Genomic DNA, 19,461 nt, shown 5'->3' with positions numbered 1-19,461 from the left:
TGTGTGTGTGTATATATGTATATATATAAAAATAAATATATATGTATACATATATGAATCTATATACATATGTATATATATATATATATAGAAAAAACTATGGGAAGGGAAAGGGGAAGCACACCAGAGACACTTATGATGCATCTGAAACAACAAATGAGAGTGAGGCAGACATTTATAAAAAAGATGAAAAGGAAAATATTTTTAACATGCACCTCGATTTTACGGCCCTCTACCACGGTGCCGTGTAATTTCTCCCTCGCCCTTTCGGCATCAGCACTATTTTCGAAAGTAACGAAACCAAATCCCTGCATGCAGGTGGGAGAAGGGGGGAAAATAACGTGCATATCATTATTTCAGACAATGACCACTTCTTTGCTTATTTTCTTTGTCTTTCTCTCTCTCTCTCTCTCTCTCCCTCTCTCTCTCTCTTTAATTAAAAAGGTTCTTGTTCCTTCTTCATTTCTGCAACATGCAAATTAGAAAAATAAAAATTATAATCGTACCGAGATGTGCAATTAATAAAGCGACCAACGTGAACAACTTTTCTCTCTCTGTCTCTCTTTTCATCAGTTAAATATCCCCTGAAGAAAGTCAAAGGATGAACACCAAATACCTTTCGCTTTTATTTATTGGTTTGGTTATCTAAATTGTCGCTGCGGGGGGCGGGGGGGGGGAGGAGGGAAGGAAATCTAACAAAAAAGAAAGGAAAGGAAAATCCTAAACCAATGGAACCATGTCATCACATAGGAAAACAAACAAACAGATAAAAAGGGAATGGCAAGGGAAAAGAAAGTTGGCTCACTTTGAATGGCATGCAGAGTCGACTCAACCAAATAGTAAGACAAACCAAAACTTTGTGCACAAATTTCAACACCAAAATGCAAACCTCATCTAGAACTTTGGACTAGTTCCTTCATGCCATTGTGAAGCAAAGAAACATATTTTTCACATGCAACACACTAGGGTTGTTTTTATAAAATTTGGTGAAATCTATAATATTTACTTTTTTTTGTCTTTAAAGAAAAGAAAAAAGAAAAAAAGGAGGGGTCTCAGGAAAACAAAACAAAATGCAAGGACCGCTAATGAAAGAAAATGGGGCTTGGAACTGAGCAGAAACTTCCTGACTCTTAGAAAAAGATCAAACATAATTGTGTGACATGAATAAATAAAGAACAGAATTCAGAAATGCAAACAGCTCGACCCAGGTTTGGCTAGGCCAGAGGCAGGCAGCATGGTGTCCTTCAGAGATTATCGGTCTAGAGCTCCCATCATCTCAGACCATCATTGTCTTGCTGGCTAAGGCTGATGGGAGTTGCAGCCCAACAACGTCTGGAGGACACCATGTTGGGTATCTCTGAATGAGACCATGTTTTCATCCTCCTTATTCACTTCATTTTAAAATAAGAATAATGTCCATGCATCAGGTTCTGGGTTGATTGTTATACAGGCTTGGCATACATGCACAACATGCAGTGGAGGGTGAGCACACCTTGCACATCTGCAACACCCCACTATCAACACACACATCAGATGTTTAGTGTAAATCAAGACCTATATTGTGCACATGTCATTTGTGCCCATGTCATTTCTCCACTGTAAAGATGACGGTGGATGGTCCAGGTTCACACTAAACATCCTCTCTAAGATGCTGGTGGTGGGGTTGAAAATGTGCATCTTCCCCCAACAACCCCCCCACTGCACATTGGATATATATGCTAGGGCTGTATATGAATGAGCCCACTGTTGCTCCAAAATCTGTATAGATTTGCCTAAAGTGCTATACTTTGGGTGGAAGCAGGTCACCAACTTTTGCAATCCCCAGGCAGCAGGAATCAAGCAGTAGCCTCCAAAGGTGCAGTTTGTGATGATCTCAGCAGCTGCCACAACCCTTGAGGACACCTGAAGCTTCTGGGCTACTCATAAGGAAAGGGTATGGCCAATTGAATTCTTCTCAGAGTAGATCTATTAAATGAATTAACCTAAGTTTGGTATTCATTTCAATGGGTCCCGTCTGAGTAAGATTACCATTGGATACAACCCATGGCACCCTTCTGGCAACTCACTTCTAATGAAATGGCAACTGCAAAAATCAGCACTCCTAGACCGAGGAGAGAAGCCTGCTTCACCCCAGTCATTCTTATCAGAATGGGAATTTAAATAAATGCTCTGGATTCACCACCAACACCTACAAGAAAGGCTTCCATTTATTTCAAAGCAGGCAGCAGATCTGTGTACTTATTCTTGGTTGTTCATGGACTCATGCCTAATAAGGGAACTTGAAAATTAAGTAAACTCTCGCTTGTTCTCTCTGGAATTATGATCTTAGAATAACACAGTAATAGCAATCTCAGTATGATGACTTTCACGGGGATTTCTTCAGAACCACCTATTTTCACAATGAAAGCCCAAGGACACAACACTAGGATCGAGATGCCTTAGCCAGCCCCAACCATCACAGCCAATGGTCAGGGATGATGGGAAGTGGAGTTCAACAACATCTGGAGGAACCACATATTCCCCAGCAGTTGCTTCTCAGGGTTTCACACAGAGGACATTTCCAGTCCAACTGGAGATGTGGGAATTTGAATCTGGGATTGAACCTGCTCTTACTCATTAGCTGAACCCCTTCCTTTGGTCTGTGCTTCTGATCTTTATCTCTTCTCCCTGCCTGACCCACCTTGCCAGAGAACTCTGCTTCACCTCTGACTGCCTTCCCCAGTCTGGTGCTTTCCAGATGTTCCCACCAGCCCCACTAGCTCCAGCCAGCACAACAAATTGTCAGGGATGGTGGGGGATGTGGTCCAAAGTATCCAGAGGGACACCACGTTGGGCCAAGGACCTTGCCTCCTCCCTAACTTGACCAGAGCATGGCTGGCACAAATATAGATCAACCATAACCATTGGCTTTTCTGGGGGACCTTGAGTACCTCTCTTTCCAGCCCTCATAGAATAACTTTGCCATGCTCCTTGCCTGTGGATCTTGCCTCTAAGCAGAGCCACTTTGGGCTGTCCTCTCCCATCTACTGCCTGCAATGAAATGAGTTGTGTAGCCATGACTCTCATCTTGCACCAAGGTAGAAGTGGCAGGACTGATTCCACCCAGCAATGCAAAATTCTGCATTACTAATTCAGCATTTGCTTAGTATAGTGCTTTAAGCAATTCATACCATCTAACTTTGCTACCGTTATTAAATGAATGTTCCAACAGATATGAACTTGCACTTTAAGCTTCCAAATATCTCATCTAGTACTGACAGAGAAATTTAATATTTCAGTTATTACAAAAAAAGTCAAGTAAAACATTGTGCACATAAATATAGTCCAACTTTTCAAACAATGTGAGACACTAAACATTCCCACCCCTGTTAACTCTCCTCCCTCAGAATAAAACTGCATGACTAGAAGGGAGGGAGGGTATAGAACTGTATTCTTTAAAACAGAGGTGGAGAACATATGGGCCCCTGATGTTGTTGGAGACCATCTCCATCACTTCATCACTGACCAAAGCCATGCTGGTTGATGGAAGATGGAATCCAATAACATCTGGAGGGGGACAGACAAGTTTTCTTTCAAATGGAAGGAGTTGACCTCCTGTGTGGGGTAGCATGCTCTTAAGAGAATCCATTCCATTTCTGTAATACTGGTATATGGACTCTTCAGGTAGTGCAGGTACAACAGATCTTAGGATTCTGCCCTCAGCAGTAGCACCAAAATCACAGTGAAATCTCCCTACTGCACAGTGAGGATTGCTTTCCTAGTGGGAGCAAGTTGGGACAGGGACATGGGCGAAGCCTAAATGGGCAAAAAAGGGCAAAGGGCTTCTGGTACCGAAATGTCCATGTTCAGATGGAGGCCAGCAACTGAGGACTACCTCCCCTTTCCTACAGGCAATTCACACAAGGTCTGGGCACCTAGATTATCCATGTGACATGGTGCAGAAGACGACTCCCCATCCTCATGCTAATAGATGAGAACAGTGTAGGTCTCACAGGTCAAACTCACAGTGCCACACCAAGGCCTCAACTTTCATTACTGGTTATATGAATGGTGAAGAGTAGGAGATAGTGGAGTGGGGTGGCAGGGCTTACCTGACCCCCAGTTGGCAACATCATTGGAGTTTACTAGGAGATAAAGGGGAGACGGATGTGGTTGGCACCACGCAAACACACCAGTGGAGCCCATCTGGCACAGGCATAGCCAAGGGGGGCAGGGGGGCAGCTGCCGCCCCCATCAAGTAAATCAATAAAAATATTTAACTGAGATTCTGCCCCTAACATAAACCCTGGCTACATCCATCCAATCGGGTGCACTTGGAATGCACCAACCTTCCCTCTTCCCCCTCCCCTATGACTCCCAGCAAGCAACGCAGTGCAACCAACCAGAAGCAAGGTGAGCTCCACTATTCCATCACACCACCCACTACTGAGAATGTGAGCCCAAAGCTTACTTCTGCACTCCATCAGGTGGATAACCTGTATGTCCAAACCAAGAGTGAAGCAGCTATTAAGAGACTCCGTGATTCAGGCTGCATCCCTTTTAAGCAAAATTGGGGAAAGGGTGTTAAAGCAGCCAATTCCAAACAGTGTAGACCAGGGATGAGGAACCTGTGACCCTCCAGATATTGTTGCACTCCAGTTCCCAGCAACCCCAGCCACCAAGGGTCAAGTCTAATGGAAGTTGTAGTCCAACAACTTCTGAAAAGCCTCTAAAGCAGAGGTGGGGAACCTGCAGCATTCCAGATGTTGCCGAACTATAGCTCTCTTCTTCCCTGGTGACTGACCATGGTTGCTGGGGCTGATGGGAGTTGGAGTTCAGCAATATCTGGAGGGGCAAACATTCCCCACACCTGCTCTAAAGTAAGCCCCATTGATCTAAATCACTGGGTAAAGGATTGCAGCCTTTGTCTCTTGTTTTGCTCAAGCAACACAGAAACTGAATTCCAAAAGGTTAGCAACATTCTGAAAGTTTTAACTAAGCAGGACAGCAGCTGCACTTTCATAATCTGGAAAAAAAAAATCACACTTGATCAAGTAATTACTCCAGAGGATATTAGATTATATTACTTGCTTCCATTTCAAGAGCAGAATATATACCTATTCTAACAATCTTTTTTCCCCCTTGCAAGCTTGAACTAATTTCACCAAATGAGTAAGGCAATTATCAGGGATGGGAGAGAGAATCAGCAGACAACACTTGATTATATTTAAAAGCAGAAGGCAATATTCCCCTTTAACTGGTGACAGTTTATCGTAGTTAAAATTATCCCCTTTAAAGGGATTCAAAATTAGGCCAATGAATTTCACGCTGTTTGGGAAATTGACAAGAAAGAAAGTGGGGTGGGGGGGTGGGGGGAAGCAGCCCAAGAGGTGCTTCTGTTGAAGTGGATATTTAGAAAGGGTTTATTACAGCACTGCAATTGCTTCCTCTTATTTGTATTGAATACTTCAAACAAATTCAACATTGCCACAGGTGTATTCAACTGCTTACCTTTGAGCCTCGCTCATTAAAAATAATTTCAACATCTAAGATTTTACCAAATTGCTGCAAGGAAACAAAAAAAAAGAAGAAATCACATAAGCATTTTTAAACATCCCTCCCCCCACACCAATGCAATAGAAACATATAAATGCAAAAAAAGATTTTAACACTTCGAGGATTCTATAGTGTAGGAAAATAACTGCATTCTGAAGTGCAGCTAATAAAAACAGTTACCAGCGGATTCACCTCTGCACATACAAACATCCCTGTTTGCAATCTACTCTATGCACTTCAAGTAAGCATGTTCCTATGCACCACTTGGTGTATGTGGAGATGAAGATTCCATTCAGGTTGGTGGTGTGACCCTTGTTCCATGCAGGGGAGCATCTCATGTGCAGGAGGAACACCTAAGTGGGGTCCCCTGTTATGATTACTGCAAGAAACCTTGTTTTCGGTTTCTCATCTTTCTACTCTTAAATTCAGTTTGGCACATTTCTGCATCGGTTCCTTTTTACCCCCTTTTTTATATGACCAATTTTTGCCATTTGACTCTCATCAACTTAGGGCCGGCTTACCCATAGGCACTAGGGGTGCCGGCCACCCGGACGCTGGGCTCTCAGAGGTTCCAGGCCAAGAGTCTAGGGCCGAGATTTGGAGTCCGGGGATTAAAGAGCCAGGCCAGCCGACAGCCGCTGCCGAGCAGTGGAGCCCATCGGAGCGCTGCAGGCTTTTCTGCTGCGGATGCTGAGGCAGCCGGATGGCTCCACCCTCCTGCACGCTTGGGATTGGTGGACCATCAAGAGCCCTGCCCGGTGCACACTGCTCACATGAGGAATGTAGTTTCTCTCCCGGGGGAAGGATTGCTCTCCTCTTGAAACAGCATGGGAGAGAGTTGTGTGCCCCCCCCAAAGCTAAGGAACTCAGAGCTCCTGAGCTCCCCCTTAAAAAAGGCTCAACAACTTTGGCCTCCCCCCAAAAAAAATGGTGGCGCTGGGCACCCCCGCGCAGCATATGCTAAAGACACCCCCGCATCAACTATTCAAAATTAAGTCCTGTTGAGTTCAATGGGGATTCTACTAGGCAAGTGGGGATTCGGACTGCAGCCTTCATCTGTCATATTGCCCCTTAAACACAAACAGATCTGCTAGTCTTTGATGTGGTACTTGGCTTTTTGGCTGTGTACACACCAGATATTGAAAATGCATCCCCCCTCCTCCATGAATCCTGGGAACTGTAGTTTCTTAAGGGCGCTTGGAGTTGCAGCTCTGTGGGGGATAAATTGAAGTTCCCAGGATTCTTTGGTGTATGTTGTTAAATTTGCTTTTGGTGTATGTTGTGTACTCGACCTTTGTTTCTGTTTTCTTCTGAGATGGTCTCGATGGTTCCATGAAACAGTGGAAGCTGCTTCAACTGTCTGAGGACAGATCCACACCATGAGTTTAAAGCACACTCAATGTGCATTTAAAGCACATGACTTCGCTCAAAGAATCCCAGCAGCTTATTCTTAGCCGAGAACCTGCAGGCAGATCCACACCAGACTTTTAAAGCACAGCCAATGCACATTTAAAACATATGACTCCCCTAATATATGCCCATGTCCTTAACAACCTACAGTTCCCAGGATTCCTGGGGGAGTCATATGTTTTAAATGTGAATGGTCTGTGCTATAAATGTCTGATATGGATCTGCCCACAGGTTCTCGATTAAGAATAAGTGCTTGACACAGACCCTGGAGTGGGACCTAGACCCCCTTGACCCACTGAGAACATAGAAAAAAGCTGCAACTACTGAGATGTTCCTGAAGTTGCATCTGGCTTGAGCCCTGTTTATAGGACTGATGATGCACATTCAAAACTTACGGTAGTAAGTGTGAGGTTACAATCTGAAGAGGACCTTCTTCTTCTTTTTTTAAATGCAAATGAAAACTAGTATTTTATTTATTTATTTAATTTCTTTATTAAATTTGTTTACTGCCCTTCATCCGTAGATCTCAGGGCGGTTCACAACTTTAAAATGCTAGATTAAAAAAATGCAAATTGTTTAATAATACAAAGTACTTACCCCAAACATTTGTCTGAGATCTGGATCCCGAAATCTGAAGGGTATATTTGAGACATGCAGCCGTTTCGGCTGTGATTTGTTTTCTGTGTTTTCAGAAGATTGTGTCTGTTGCTGTCCGTCGGTCTGTGCTGCATCGTCTGTCTGCTAAAAAAAATTCAAGCAGGGGGCGGGGATGGAATGGAATGCGGGAAGGGAGAGAAAATAAAGTTAGTCAGGCTTCCAGCATTGTTTCGTTACACCAGACTTGTATTTCCTCTGGAAACTGGTGTTCATGAATGGATAAACAAGAAAGGGACGGGGAGACTGGCCAACTGAATGAATAACATCAGTTAGGAAGCTGTGTGTCTTCATAGATATCATCCTCCCGGTCCAGTGGGATCAGATGTGGAAGCTCTGTGGGTCATGTGATGCTATTCCTACTCATGGTCGACCCATTTAAATCAATGGACATGGCTAACATAGGTCCATTCATTTCAGTGGGTCTGTTCTGAATAGAACTTACCCTCTGCTTTTGAAACCCTTCCTTTCAGGTGGTCTTTGACCACATTGTTCCCAACACCATTCCTGAGGGTTCCCCAAGCATTAGTGTGAACACCTTAAACTCAATCCAGAAATGAACTACCCATTCATTTCTGTGGATCCACGAGTAAAACTGACAAACCCCTCACTGACATCTTGTTGAGCCCCTTGACAGCCTTTCTGACAATTTAAATTAAATTAAATTAAATATTAAATTATTTGAACAGGTTTACGTACCTCTTAACAAAAGGCTCTAAACAATTTACATAAAACAACAACAACAACAATTTATTATTTATACCCCACCCATCTGGCTGAGTTTCCCCAGTTGAAGCAGCTTCCACTATTGCATCAAAAATTCAGATAAAATCAAATTTCACAAAACAAACGGGCATTAAATGTATCAAACTATAAATAATCAATTTGGTTATATAATGAATATACACACTAAATGGGGCTCATCAACCTGTGAGAGAAAGTCCATCTAGGAGAAAGAAAACTCTGTTCCATAACCCCTGCTGCCTTGTGGGATATCCTGGAGAGAAGAAAAGGCTAAGGGGTAAATCCAGAATGGCGTCCCTAAGATGGTTGGATGGTGCTTGTGTGCCTCCTTCCAGCAACTCCAGCAGCCAAGCTGGTGCCAAACGTAGTGCTCTGATTTCCTTCGGCCCACATGGTGCTCTCTGGGCATCCCAGGACCTCCATACACTTGCGCCCTGGGGAGGTCACCAGGGGCGTAGGAAGGGGGGCAGTGGGACATAAAATCCACACAGAAACACATCATTGCTTGTTTCAACTCGCTTGTGGGAACAACTCAGAGGCCGTGAAAGAAGGAAGTTTAACAACAGGAAGAATTAGAGGAACTATTGGAAATGACTGTGAAAAGCAGTAGAGATATGAGATGATCAGAACCCTCCGAACTTGAACCTTAGGAAGTCCCATTGAAAAATTTGGCAGAATATTTGGATTATTTGAGAATAATTTGGAATATTTAATGTGATTTGATTGGATTGTTAAAATGGAAAATTTAATAAAAATGAATTTTTAAAAAAGGAAGGGGGGCAGTGGGGGCGGTCCGCCCCAGGTGTCATCTGTGAGGGGGTGACGAAAAGGCACACCACGGGGGCTCACCCTGCCGCCCCTGTGCATGGTGGCTCCCCCCCCCCCGGCAGATCACTGCTAACCCTGGGAGGCATACTCCATTGACTCTCGAAACAGACAGATGCCAACAAATAAATAACATGTTAAAATTGATTTTAAAATTGTGAATCCAGGCTGGCTTTCCTAAACCAAAAAAGTTTTAGCAAGCGCTGAAAACAATACAGCAAAAGTGCCTGCCTAAATTTTAATTAAGCAGGGAGCTTCAGGGGTGAGGTCCTGCCTTGACACCCAATTTCCGACCTTCAGCCCTTGGACCTCAAGAATCAGTGGCAGGGGAGCTGGTGGGAAGCTCAGAGTCAGAGTAAGAATGCCCATGTGATGGCCAGGGAGGAGAGAAGCTGGCAGTGAGGATATAAGAAGCCTCTGAGGTGCTCCTGGGCTTTATCTGTAATAAGAAATCCCAGCTCCCTCTAGATTCCTCTTGTTCATTTCTTTACTCCAGTTCCATTTCCACCACTAGGTGGTGCTGGTCATGGATGCAAATCTATGACACACGACAACACATTTCCAGTAAGTGTGTGTTCAAATTAGTTTGATCTGACGTACAAACCAAGGACATTTCCATCTCAGGACTGGAATAGGGGGGAAACAAACAGAAATAAATGAGTGAATAGTACCTTAGCCTGCCTGGGAAAGAGTCACATTCACAATCCATAATATACATGCATATTACTTTCATTTTGTAGCCTGATAGCAAGTTTTAGAGGCCTTCTGCTTCAACAACATGAAAGCAATTAATTTCATTATGTCATCTGAAAATTAAAATTAATCATCTTTTGCAAACCAAAACGTTAAGAATGCTCTGGGCTGTTTTTCTTTTCTGTTTAGAAATTTCAAGACAACATGGGATACCTAATTAATCATACTGTAGATATATATATGTGTATACTTTTTTTGCATAAGAACCTTTATGAACTTAATTTTCTGGCACAAAACCAAACAAATAAACAGTGAAAGCATGGAATAAACACATGCATTTTCTAAAACACAGGAAGATTTTCCTTTAACTCCTCCCCCTCCCCACTGCCATCTCATTTGGCAGTGCATTTTTCAAAGATTGCTGAAGATTTGGGGAGCCATTTCTGGTATCTCCCCTTGCTATATACAAGTTACTACCAATATACACATCATCATCACCATCATCATCTCTGTTCAAAATTTCATTCTCATAAATTGTGCAAGGTTGATACTATTAGGGGAAGGACCATGACTCAGTATTAGAGCATCTCAGCCTTGGTTCCCCAGATGTTGTTGGACTACAACTCCCATCATTCCTAGCCAGAACAGCCAGTGGTCAAGGATGATGGGAACTGTAGTCCCACAACATCTTGGGGACCAAGGTTAAGAAAGGCTGGTCTAGAGATTCATTTGCTCATTTAAAAATGTGTGCGGGAATGTGTATTTTTAAAAATGTGTCTTTATGCATGCAGTTGTAAACATATTCTATTCCAAAATTTTCAAACACATTTTGGTCTGGAAGTTTCCCTTCAGCAAAATAGTAGTGTGCAATTCAAAAGGTCATTATATTCTGATTGATGCATTGGTCTAGAAGGTGCAAATTAGGATCAGTTCAATAAAAAATGCAAAACAAATTGAATTCTTCTCCATTTCTAATTCTACCTAAGGATCTTTGAAAGGGACCTCCTGGCAATTCTGGGTACCCTGGAAAAGGCAGCAGTCACCACCACCATTGAAGTTCCATTACGAAAAAAGAAGACCGGGAATATCAGGTATAAAATTGGTCTAACAAGGCTAACAAAGCACATAACTCCTTTGAGAATTTTCACTCATCTTCCTGAAATTCATTTTTGGCTTCCCTCGTAATTTATGAGAGGTTTGCCTGTGGAAGGACTTTCAAACTCGCTTTGACTGTGATTTTCAGTGACATTTCAATAAGTGACTGTACCCTCCAATTTCTCAAATGCATTCTTCCCTCTCAAAATAAACTTCAATTCTTCAACCCCTTTCTTAGGGCACTTTAGAATTTCTTTATAATTTTAGGGGTGCGTGAGGCTGAGCTTACCTGATCATTGTGAGGTAGCTGTGAGTATTGTGCGAGTTTCTTTTCCCATTCAAATGTTTGCCCAGCACTCTATAGCCTTCCTGACTGCCTGATCTGAAAAGGCCCCATGGGAGGACTTAACTCATGATTAGGGCTGGGCGATGTTGGGTAGTCAACATCGCAGTCTATCACCAGCCAAACATTGTGGGTTGGTGATATACTGCGATGTTGAAAAAGACTGCATTGGCCCCAGCCAGGGAGATGCCAGGTGATACTGCGGTAGCTCTCATCGTAAGAGCTGAGGTGCTTTCACCCCAGTGCCTTGCGGGCTGTGGCAAATACAGCTGGCCCCAGCCTGCTCTCAGCCGGGGGGTGGAAAAGCTCCTGTCCCCAGCGAAGCCAGCCCCAAGTCCCCTGCCGCTCGTGCTGGAGCAGGAGGACCTCAAAGACAGACCAAGAAGCAGCAGCCAAGCGCACAGAACCTGTCAGGCTCTGTGCATTTGACAGCCTTCACCTTCGCCTGTGCCGGTGCGCTGCCTCTTTCCTCCAGTGAAGGGGCCGTTCATCCCAGGAAGAAGAAGAAGGAGGAGGAGTTTGGATTTGATATCCCACTTTATCACTACCCGAAAGAGTCTCAAAGCAGCTAACATTTTCCTTTCCCTTCCTCCCCCACAGCAAACACTCTGTGAGGTGAGTGGGGCTGAGAGAGTTCAAAGAAGTTTGACTGGCCCAAGGTCACCCAGCAGCTGTATGTGGAGGAGCGGAGACGCAAACCCAGTTCACCAGATTACGAGTCCACTGCTCTTAACCACTACACCACACTGGCTCTCCCACCCTCCCAGGCAAAGTCTGCAAGGCACAAGGTGCAAAGTCTGTGCCTTGTGGAGAGGGGCTACTGGAGGCTGCTGGTGAGCACTGCGCCCGTCAGCAGGATCAAAGATCCCCTACACCACCCTGTTGCCTTCAACCGGAGGATGGGATCTGTCTTTCTGCAAGGAAAGGCACAGCACACCTTCCTTGAGAAGGCAGCCAGGCGAGGATGGGGATCTCAGCTGGGAAGGGCAGGTTTTCTGCTACTCAGCTGAGCAGTCCCAATCCTGTTCCTACTTGCGTGCAAGCAGGAGCGGCGTCAAGGCTCTCTAAGCTGGGGAGGGGGGAGCACTTTAACAGAGCCCCCATCCTGCTGCAGGATCATGTGAGTCGGTGGTGGGCCATGGTTCCATAAAACTGCTTGGCTGAGGTGAGGGCAGCAGCTCGCTCCTCAGCCAAGCAGTTTAAAGAAGCAGAGGAAGAAACAAGCTGTATTGGCACCTCTCCGGTTCAGCTTGATTCTCCCTCTGCCGGGGCAGAGTATGATGGCGGCTTCACCAGTGGTATATCGCTGGTGAAACCTCCACCACTTAGAGTCCCTCAGCCTCCAGCTCCCAGCTAGTTTGTTTCTCCCTCAGTGCTCTGGGCAATGGAGGCTCGAGCGGTGATGGTTTCACCAGCGATATACCGCTGAGTGAAGCTGGCCAGATCGATGTCTGCCCCTGTGATATATCGCCCAGGCCTACTCATGATGTCCTCCCCTTAAGAGTAAGTACAAGTATGGGAAACTGGGGAGGCTGCAGAGTGCTGAGAAATGCCAGTTGCGCTAAGCACAATCTAACCAGGCCAGCATAATAAAGGCTGCAATTCTATGCATACTTTACTCAGAAATAAGCCCCATTCAACACAGTGATGTATACTTCCAAGAAAACACACATAAGCTACAGAGGTTGTTGCAATTCCAAAACCTGGCTATTAACCCAAACATGCCAAAGCCACAAACCCAACAAACTAGAAAATACTTCCTAGAAGCCAGAACAGACAAAGAACATAGCCAAAGGTCCGTGTAGCCCACCATTTTCTTCTCAGAACCAGAAGCTCCAGCAGGAAGCCTCCAAGCACACCAAAATGTGTACAAATTTTCATGCAGACATTTAAGTGAATTTAAGTGGATTTCAGATGAGGATTGGGCAAATGTGTCTATTTCATTTTATATCTGTTATCGTAAAATATCATCAGAATTTTAGTGCCCATTTCTCATAATATACACGTTTTTTATGCAAAATCTTGCCCAATACAAATATTTTTGCAAAGCAATTTTCCCGAATGCAATGCCTTTTGTATGTTACCTTCACTAAAATATGCATTTATATGTACACTTTGCAGCAGTAAATGCATTTTTTGTTCACATTACTTGACTGGAGAATTGCAATGTGAAATTAGGAGACCTGCAAATCTGGAAGGATGTTTCTGTTTTAGTTCACATATTGTTTTGGGAAGTACAAAATAGGCAAGTTCACCCTTAAATGTGAACCAAACATTCTCCTCCATTTCTACTTAAGATTGGAAAAATGAAAAACAGAGAGAAACAAAAATGGACAGATTTGCTGTTCCTGATGCAAATAGAGAAAATTCCGGTACAGAAGGAGCACAGGTTCTTTGAAAGGTGCAATGTTGCAGTCAGGACAGCAAAAAGAAAAGCCATTTGTATCCCTTTCAACAGATTGTGCCGCAGACGCTGATCATACCTGCTGTGATTTATCAGGCTGAATATTTTGTGGCCCAACACTCAGACGGGCAAAGAATTCTTCCATGCAACTTGAAACAATTGAATGGAACATAACTTACTTGGAACTTTTTAGGAGAGGAGAGAGAGAAAAAGAGAGAGAAACAACGCAAGCCCTGCTCTATAAATCTGCACTATATACATCAGCTATAATGTCCAACTACTTTCTAGCTTGGAGATTTGAGACATCATTTGTCATCTCTACGGAAAAGGTCATTTCCACCCATTTATTGCATGACTTTTCACTGGCTCCACTGAGATTGTATTTTTAATTTAAAAGGCCTGATAAACAATTACATATTTTACTCCAGTTATTGATGACCAGCTGCCCAGTTTGGGAAGGGGGGGTTATCTCTGCATTGTGAATAGCAAGAGCCAACCAACAAAACAGAAGCCACAGAGGCTGTTCTTGAAGCCACCATTAGCATACACAAGCACCATGCACCAAGCACTGAAGACTACCCAGCCTGAAAATTTCGGTAACATCCCCCCTCCCCCACATTTCCAATTGTTGAAACTAAACTGCTTCTTTGAAGACTGTTGAATGCATTTTGCAACTACTTTAATCTGGGACTCTGGGGCTCATTTTTTCCATAATCATTTCTAACTCAATCAATAAGGCAGAGCTACACAAGTTTAATCTTGGTAAAATTTGATTTAGGTATTGACAAATGCACAGAGAAAACTATATGCAGGGCATGCATACATCTTCACAATGGAATGTGTCTTCGTATGTCAAATTTAATTTATCATTCTTTAGCCAATTTACATTCCTCACCGTGGCACCAGCCCCAGGTTTTCGTGGAGTTGCTTTCCTACCAAGCATCAGTCTCCGGTGGGGGCAATCCTTTTATTTATTTTTTGCTCCCCTGGGTCTGATTTTGTTTTGTTGAGAATATGACTACAGTCCTGTATATAGGAAACTAAGGTAAAGGGACCCCTGACCATTAGGTCTAGTCGTGACCGACTCTGGGGTTGCGGCACTCATCTCGCTTTATTGGCCAAGGGAGCCGGCGTACAGCTTCCGGGTCATGTGGCCAGCATGACTAAGTCGCTTTTGGAGAACCAGAGCAGCGCACGGAAACGCCGTTTACCTTCCCGCTGGGGCGGTACCTATTTATCTACTTGCACTTGGACGTGCTTTTGAACTGCTAGGTTGGCAGGAGAAGGGACCAAGCAACGGGAGTTCACCCCGTCGCGGGGATTCGAACTGCCAACATTTTGATCGGAAAGTCCTAGGCTCTGTGGTTTAACCCACAGCGCCACCCGCGTCCCCATATAGGAAACTAGGAAGCTGCTTTATACTGGAACAGACCCTTGTTCCATCTAGCTCAGTATTGTTTACATTGACTCACAGGAGCTCTCCAGCATATTAGGTAAGGAGTTTCTCCCAGCCCTACCTGGAGATGCTGGGGATGCTATACTCACTGAGCTATGGGCCCCTTCCTTGTATGCAGAGACAGTAGCCTTTCCCAACTGAGTCATCTCCATTCACTTTCAACTCTCTTAAACCCCAGCCGGCACCATGATGTATTGTTGTTCCAAAAGCCATTGTATGAGAAAGCATGCATCCCTTGCTTCCAGCTTCACAGTAAGCCTAGTTTGCAATTGCATCTGAACTGAGTAAAGGCTCTCGCTCAGATTGAAGCTCCAGCGTCTCCAGGCAGAGCTGAGGAAAGCTGGATGCCCCAATTGGTCTGACTCAGTACATGGCAGCTTCCTATGTCACAAAGCGGCTAGTATCAATATTAACCCAAAGGGGATTCAGAATGGAAATGATGGAGGGATTTTTAAAATTAGGGTTATTGCTTCAGTTCCATTTTCATCTGTGGTTCATAAATTGTTTTCAAACCATCAGCAGAGCACCCATTGATAACAGCCAGTCTGTGAAATGTCCCTCCATTCTCTTGTAACTATCATGGCAAGCTGTAATATTTTAATGTGATTAACCATGAATGGGTGTTGCTCAGTGGCAAGCAAACCTTAACTTCTCCCCAAGCTTCCTACATTTAAAGTTTAGATCTGGGAAGCTTGTGCAGGAAAGCAGGCTAAGTACAATCTCCTGCATTGCAGGAATCTTTTGCCGAATGTGGGACTCAAACCCACAACCCTAAGAGTCTCATGCTCTACCAACTGAGCTATCTCAGCTGACTTACACCACCTGCTATGCCAGGATCCTGATCATGCCTCATTTTCAGTGGTGCTACTCTAAATTGAGAAATACACACACGGAGAGAGTGAGTTTGCAATTCATTATTATTATTTAGTACCCTGCATGCATTCTGTATAGCTTCTTGGGCTACTTAGACAGCATGTGGCTGTGTTTGTGTGTCTCTGTGTGTATGTATATATAATTTGTCCTGAACCTTTCTCAATTGCTTTTTTATCAGGCTTACAAATCAAATCAAATAGGTATATTGCAAAACCTGGGCGATATTATTTTTTTCCCCTCTGCCCCACGCTTATAGCACAATGTATTGAGTTACGCTTTTCTGTGAACTGCCACCACTATTCTCCCTGGATTGAAAGAGAATGGCTGTGGGGGCTGTAAATTCACTCGGCTTTCCGGCATTACTGCTTAAATCAAGAGGCCTATTCAAAGAGAGAGCAAGTGTTCATTACACAAATCAATTTGGTCAAAAGAACAGCACGGTGGGTACTCAACCGTTGCTCACATAATATTGTCAACTTAATCAAATAATGCCTGCAAGACGTCCACAAAAGGCTTTCTTTTTAACCCCCCCCCCAATAAATAACTCGATTGATTCAACAGGAAAATGAGATGAAATGGTGGGGTGTTGTCTCCCCCAACCCACCAAAGAAGAAAGAAATGTGAATAAGTATTATGCACTTCCTGGTTAAGTATGTGTAAACTGGTGTAGAAGGTTATTGATAAAAGTAATAAAACTAAAAATATCTGTGGCTTGAAAAAAGAAGTATATTCAGCAGATTACATACAAAAGCATGCATAGTGGAAGTGTGCCCTAAAATGCTGATGGTTTTTTATGATTACATTTTTAAAAATTGCAAACTGATGCAAAATTGTGGTTTATCTGCACGCATAAAATAAATAATGGCCTCGCAACCCCTCTAATCTGGAGGAATAATTAGCTCAATTACATTTTTTTGCACTGCCACATTTTTAAAAGGAGAATGTAAATTGCACTAGAGGGTAAAGTCTTTGTTACTAGTCGAAGTCCTGATTCCTTGGAACACAGAAAACGATGATATAAGAGTCATCTCAAGATAGCAAGACAAGGAGACACTTCTTGAAGGTGGGCAAAGCAAATATGATTACTGATTATGCCTAGATAAAGGTGTGGGGATCACTCTAATATATATAAAAAAAGATTTGTAAACAACGACGAACAGATGCTGGGGCTAAAAAAACAAGAGTCTGACCCCCAAACAGTGTTTCCTAGCCATGATGGTACCCAATCACCTTTATCCTCTAAAGCAGGGGTGGGAAACCGGTGGCCTTCTAGATGTTGCTGGACTAAAGCCTCCATCACCTCTGACTATTGGCCATGCCGGCTGAGGCTGGTGGGATTTGGAGTCCAACAATATCTGGAAAGGCACAGATTCCCTATACCTCCCTTACAGGAATACTGCAACAAGGACTAAGGCTCCTGGATGCTACAGTCTTTAGCAGAGAGGATGGTGGGACACTGCCACTCACCTGTCATGGACTGGTTGCAGACAGAGGAATGGTGGGAGGAATCATCTGGGGAGCCACCAATGGAAGAAGGCTCAGAGCCTGGGGAGTGGTGGTGGGATGACGATGAGTGATCAGAGGGAGAATTCTGGGAACAGGAGATGTTGGAAGCTGAAGGGGTAGCAGGCATGGTAAAAATGAATGTAGATCTTCTTTTAGTTTCCAGCAACAAAGGAGAAAACCACCACCTTTTTTGCCAGTCTAATCAAGCCTTAATTTCCATGTCCAGTAACTGGCAAAAAGCTACATGTTTCTCCAGTACTGCATGGAAGCCATTGTGAAAAATCCAATTTCATTTGCAACATCTCCATTTTAAATTTGTATAGTTTCATACTGATGACTCTTGGGAATGGAGGGAGCCACTGAAAGATAAAATAATTTCATTTTGTCTTCAAAAATAGTTTTCCCCAAATTATGTGACAAATTGCAAATTCTCCCCCCACTCCCCCTGCCATCAAAATATAATGGGGCAAATGCAAGCTCAAGAAACAGTTCTAACTGGTCAATTGCCAAATCCCCCAAGAGATGGTATTGATGTCTATGTTGTGGATGATGATTTGGAGAATTCAAATTCAAACAGGGTAAGTATACCCCCCTGCTCCTTTTGTTTCCAGTGCTTGTTTGGACTTCAAGTGAGTGCCTTTTTCATTCTCTATTTATGGCCGGGCAGTAGGGCCGATGCGAGAGGCCAATCTAAAAAATTGTGCCGTGTGTTTACCTTCAGCAAATTGGAATGGACTGGAATGTCTAGCATTTCCCCCTGTGAACAAGACTAATGTCACACACATAAAACTCCTTCCTGTAGGAGCCGTGTTTATACAGACTACCGCTGAGTCAACTTGCGAATGCAGCTGCACCATGCTGAGAAAGAATGGCTGATTGCTACATTGGATGTTGTAAGGAAATAAAAAAAAATGACAACATGATGAAATGATTTCTTTGCTTGACCCATCGGAGGCTCACCACCTTTCGCTGAAACCCTGCTGGACCTCTTTCTATTTGCTCAGATTCATGCCTGAGCAGAAGGCCTTTTTCTATCTTCCTTGTGCCAGCCACACGCAGCAGCCGGGCCCGCTGAAAATTCATGATAGACACGAGCTGATCTCTTTCAGAGATGTGTGAAATCTGCCAATTATTTCCAATAAATATATTTTTAAAATCTGCCTTACCAAAAAGCACATTTCCACACAAGCAGAAGTGTCATTTTCACAAGGGTAAGGTTTTCTAAATGTCTAATTTCTTTGGTGTTTTTGCTTCCAAGTAATCATATGTGCTTCACTGGCACACACACACACACACACACACACACACACACACACACACTGTACATTTGAACATTAGAAGAGCCCATCTGGATCAGGCCAAAGGTCCACCTAGTCCTATTCTCACGATGGCCAGTCAGATGTCCAGATGTGAAGCCTGAAAGCAGAATCTGAGCACAGCACTCTCCCTTCCTGTGATTCCCAGCAACTGGTGTTCAGAAGTCTATAGTCCTCATGACTTGTGGCTCTCATTAGCCTTCCACTCTGTGAATCTGTCTAATAGCCATCCAAGTGGATGGCCATTGCTACATTTTTTGGGAACAAATTCTATAGTTTAGTTATTAGATAGTTTAAGTATTTCTCATCACTGGCCCTCATTCAAATTTCTTTCTGGTTTCCATATAATAATGTGATGAAAATGACTATTTTGATCTATTTGTTACTCCCTACCAAAAACAAAAAAGTGAATTCCAAATTATTAAGAGCCAAGGGAACCTTAATAACATCTGGGGTGTCATGGGTTCTGTTCCTGGTTAACTGCATTTTTCAAAGGTATGCAGAGATTTGGGGCAAAGGCTGGCTTGGTTTTGTGAAGACAGCATATACAAGCACCCTCCCATCTTTAAGTGTGGTCAACTTGCGTGTGACCGTGTATATTCATAAT

General features: G+C 43.6%; 1 protein-coding gene across 33 annotated transcripts in view; it reads right to left on the bottom strand.

The window, feature by feature from the left end:
* RBFOX1 (RNA binding fox-1 homolog 1) overlaps nt 1-19,461 on the bottom strand; it is a 1,444,762-nt gene that overhangs the window by 112,658 nt on the left and 1,312,643 nt on the right. For 32 of the 33 annotated variants that reach the window (XM_081887400.1, XM_081887403.1, XM_081887398.1 and 29 more), the window contains 3 exons: nt 7,543-7,686; nt 5,491-5,544; nt 216-308 (listed from right to left, as the gene is read on the bottom strand). In XM_081887400.1, the coding sequence (XP_081743526.1) occupies nt 216-308; nt 5,491-5,544; nt 7,543-7,686 (291 nt within the window). The remainder of the gene's footprint in view (nt 1-215; nt 309-5,490; nt 5,545-7,542; nt 7,687-19,461) is intronic. The other variant, XM_081887407.1, reaches the window with a different exon arrangement.

The sequence above is a fragment of the Podarcis melisellensis genome, assembly GCF_964234715.1.
Source record: "Podarcis melisellensis genome assembly, chromosome: 14".
Taxonomy (NCBI): Eukaryota; Metazoa; Chordata; class Lepidosauria; order Squamata; family Lacertidae; genus Podarcis; species Podarcis melisellensis.
The sequence above is the reverse complement of the archived record's forward strand: the minus strand, read 5'-3'. Positions and strand labels throughout refer to the sequence as shown.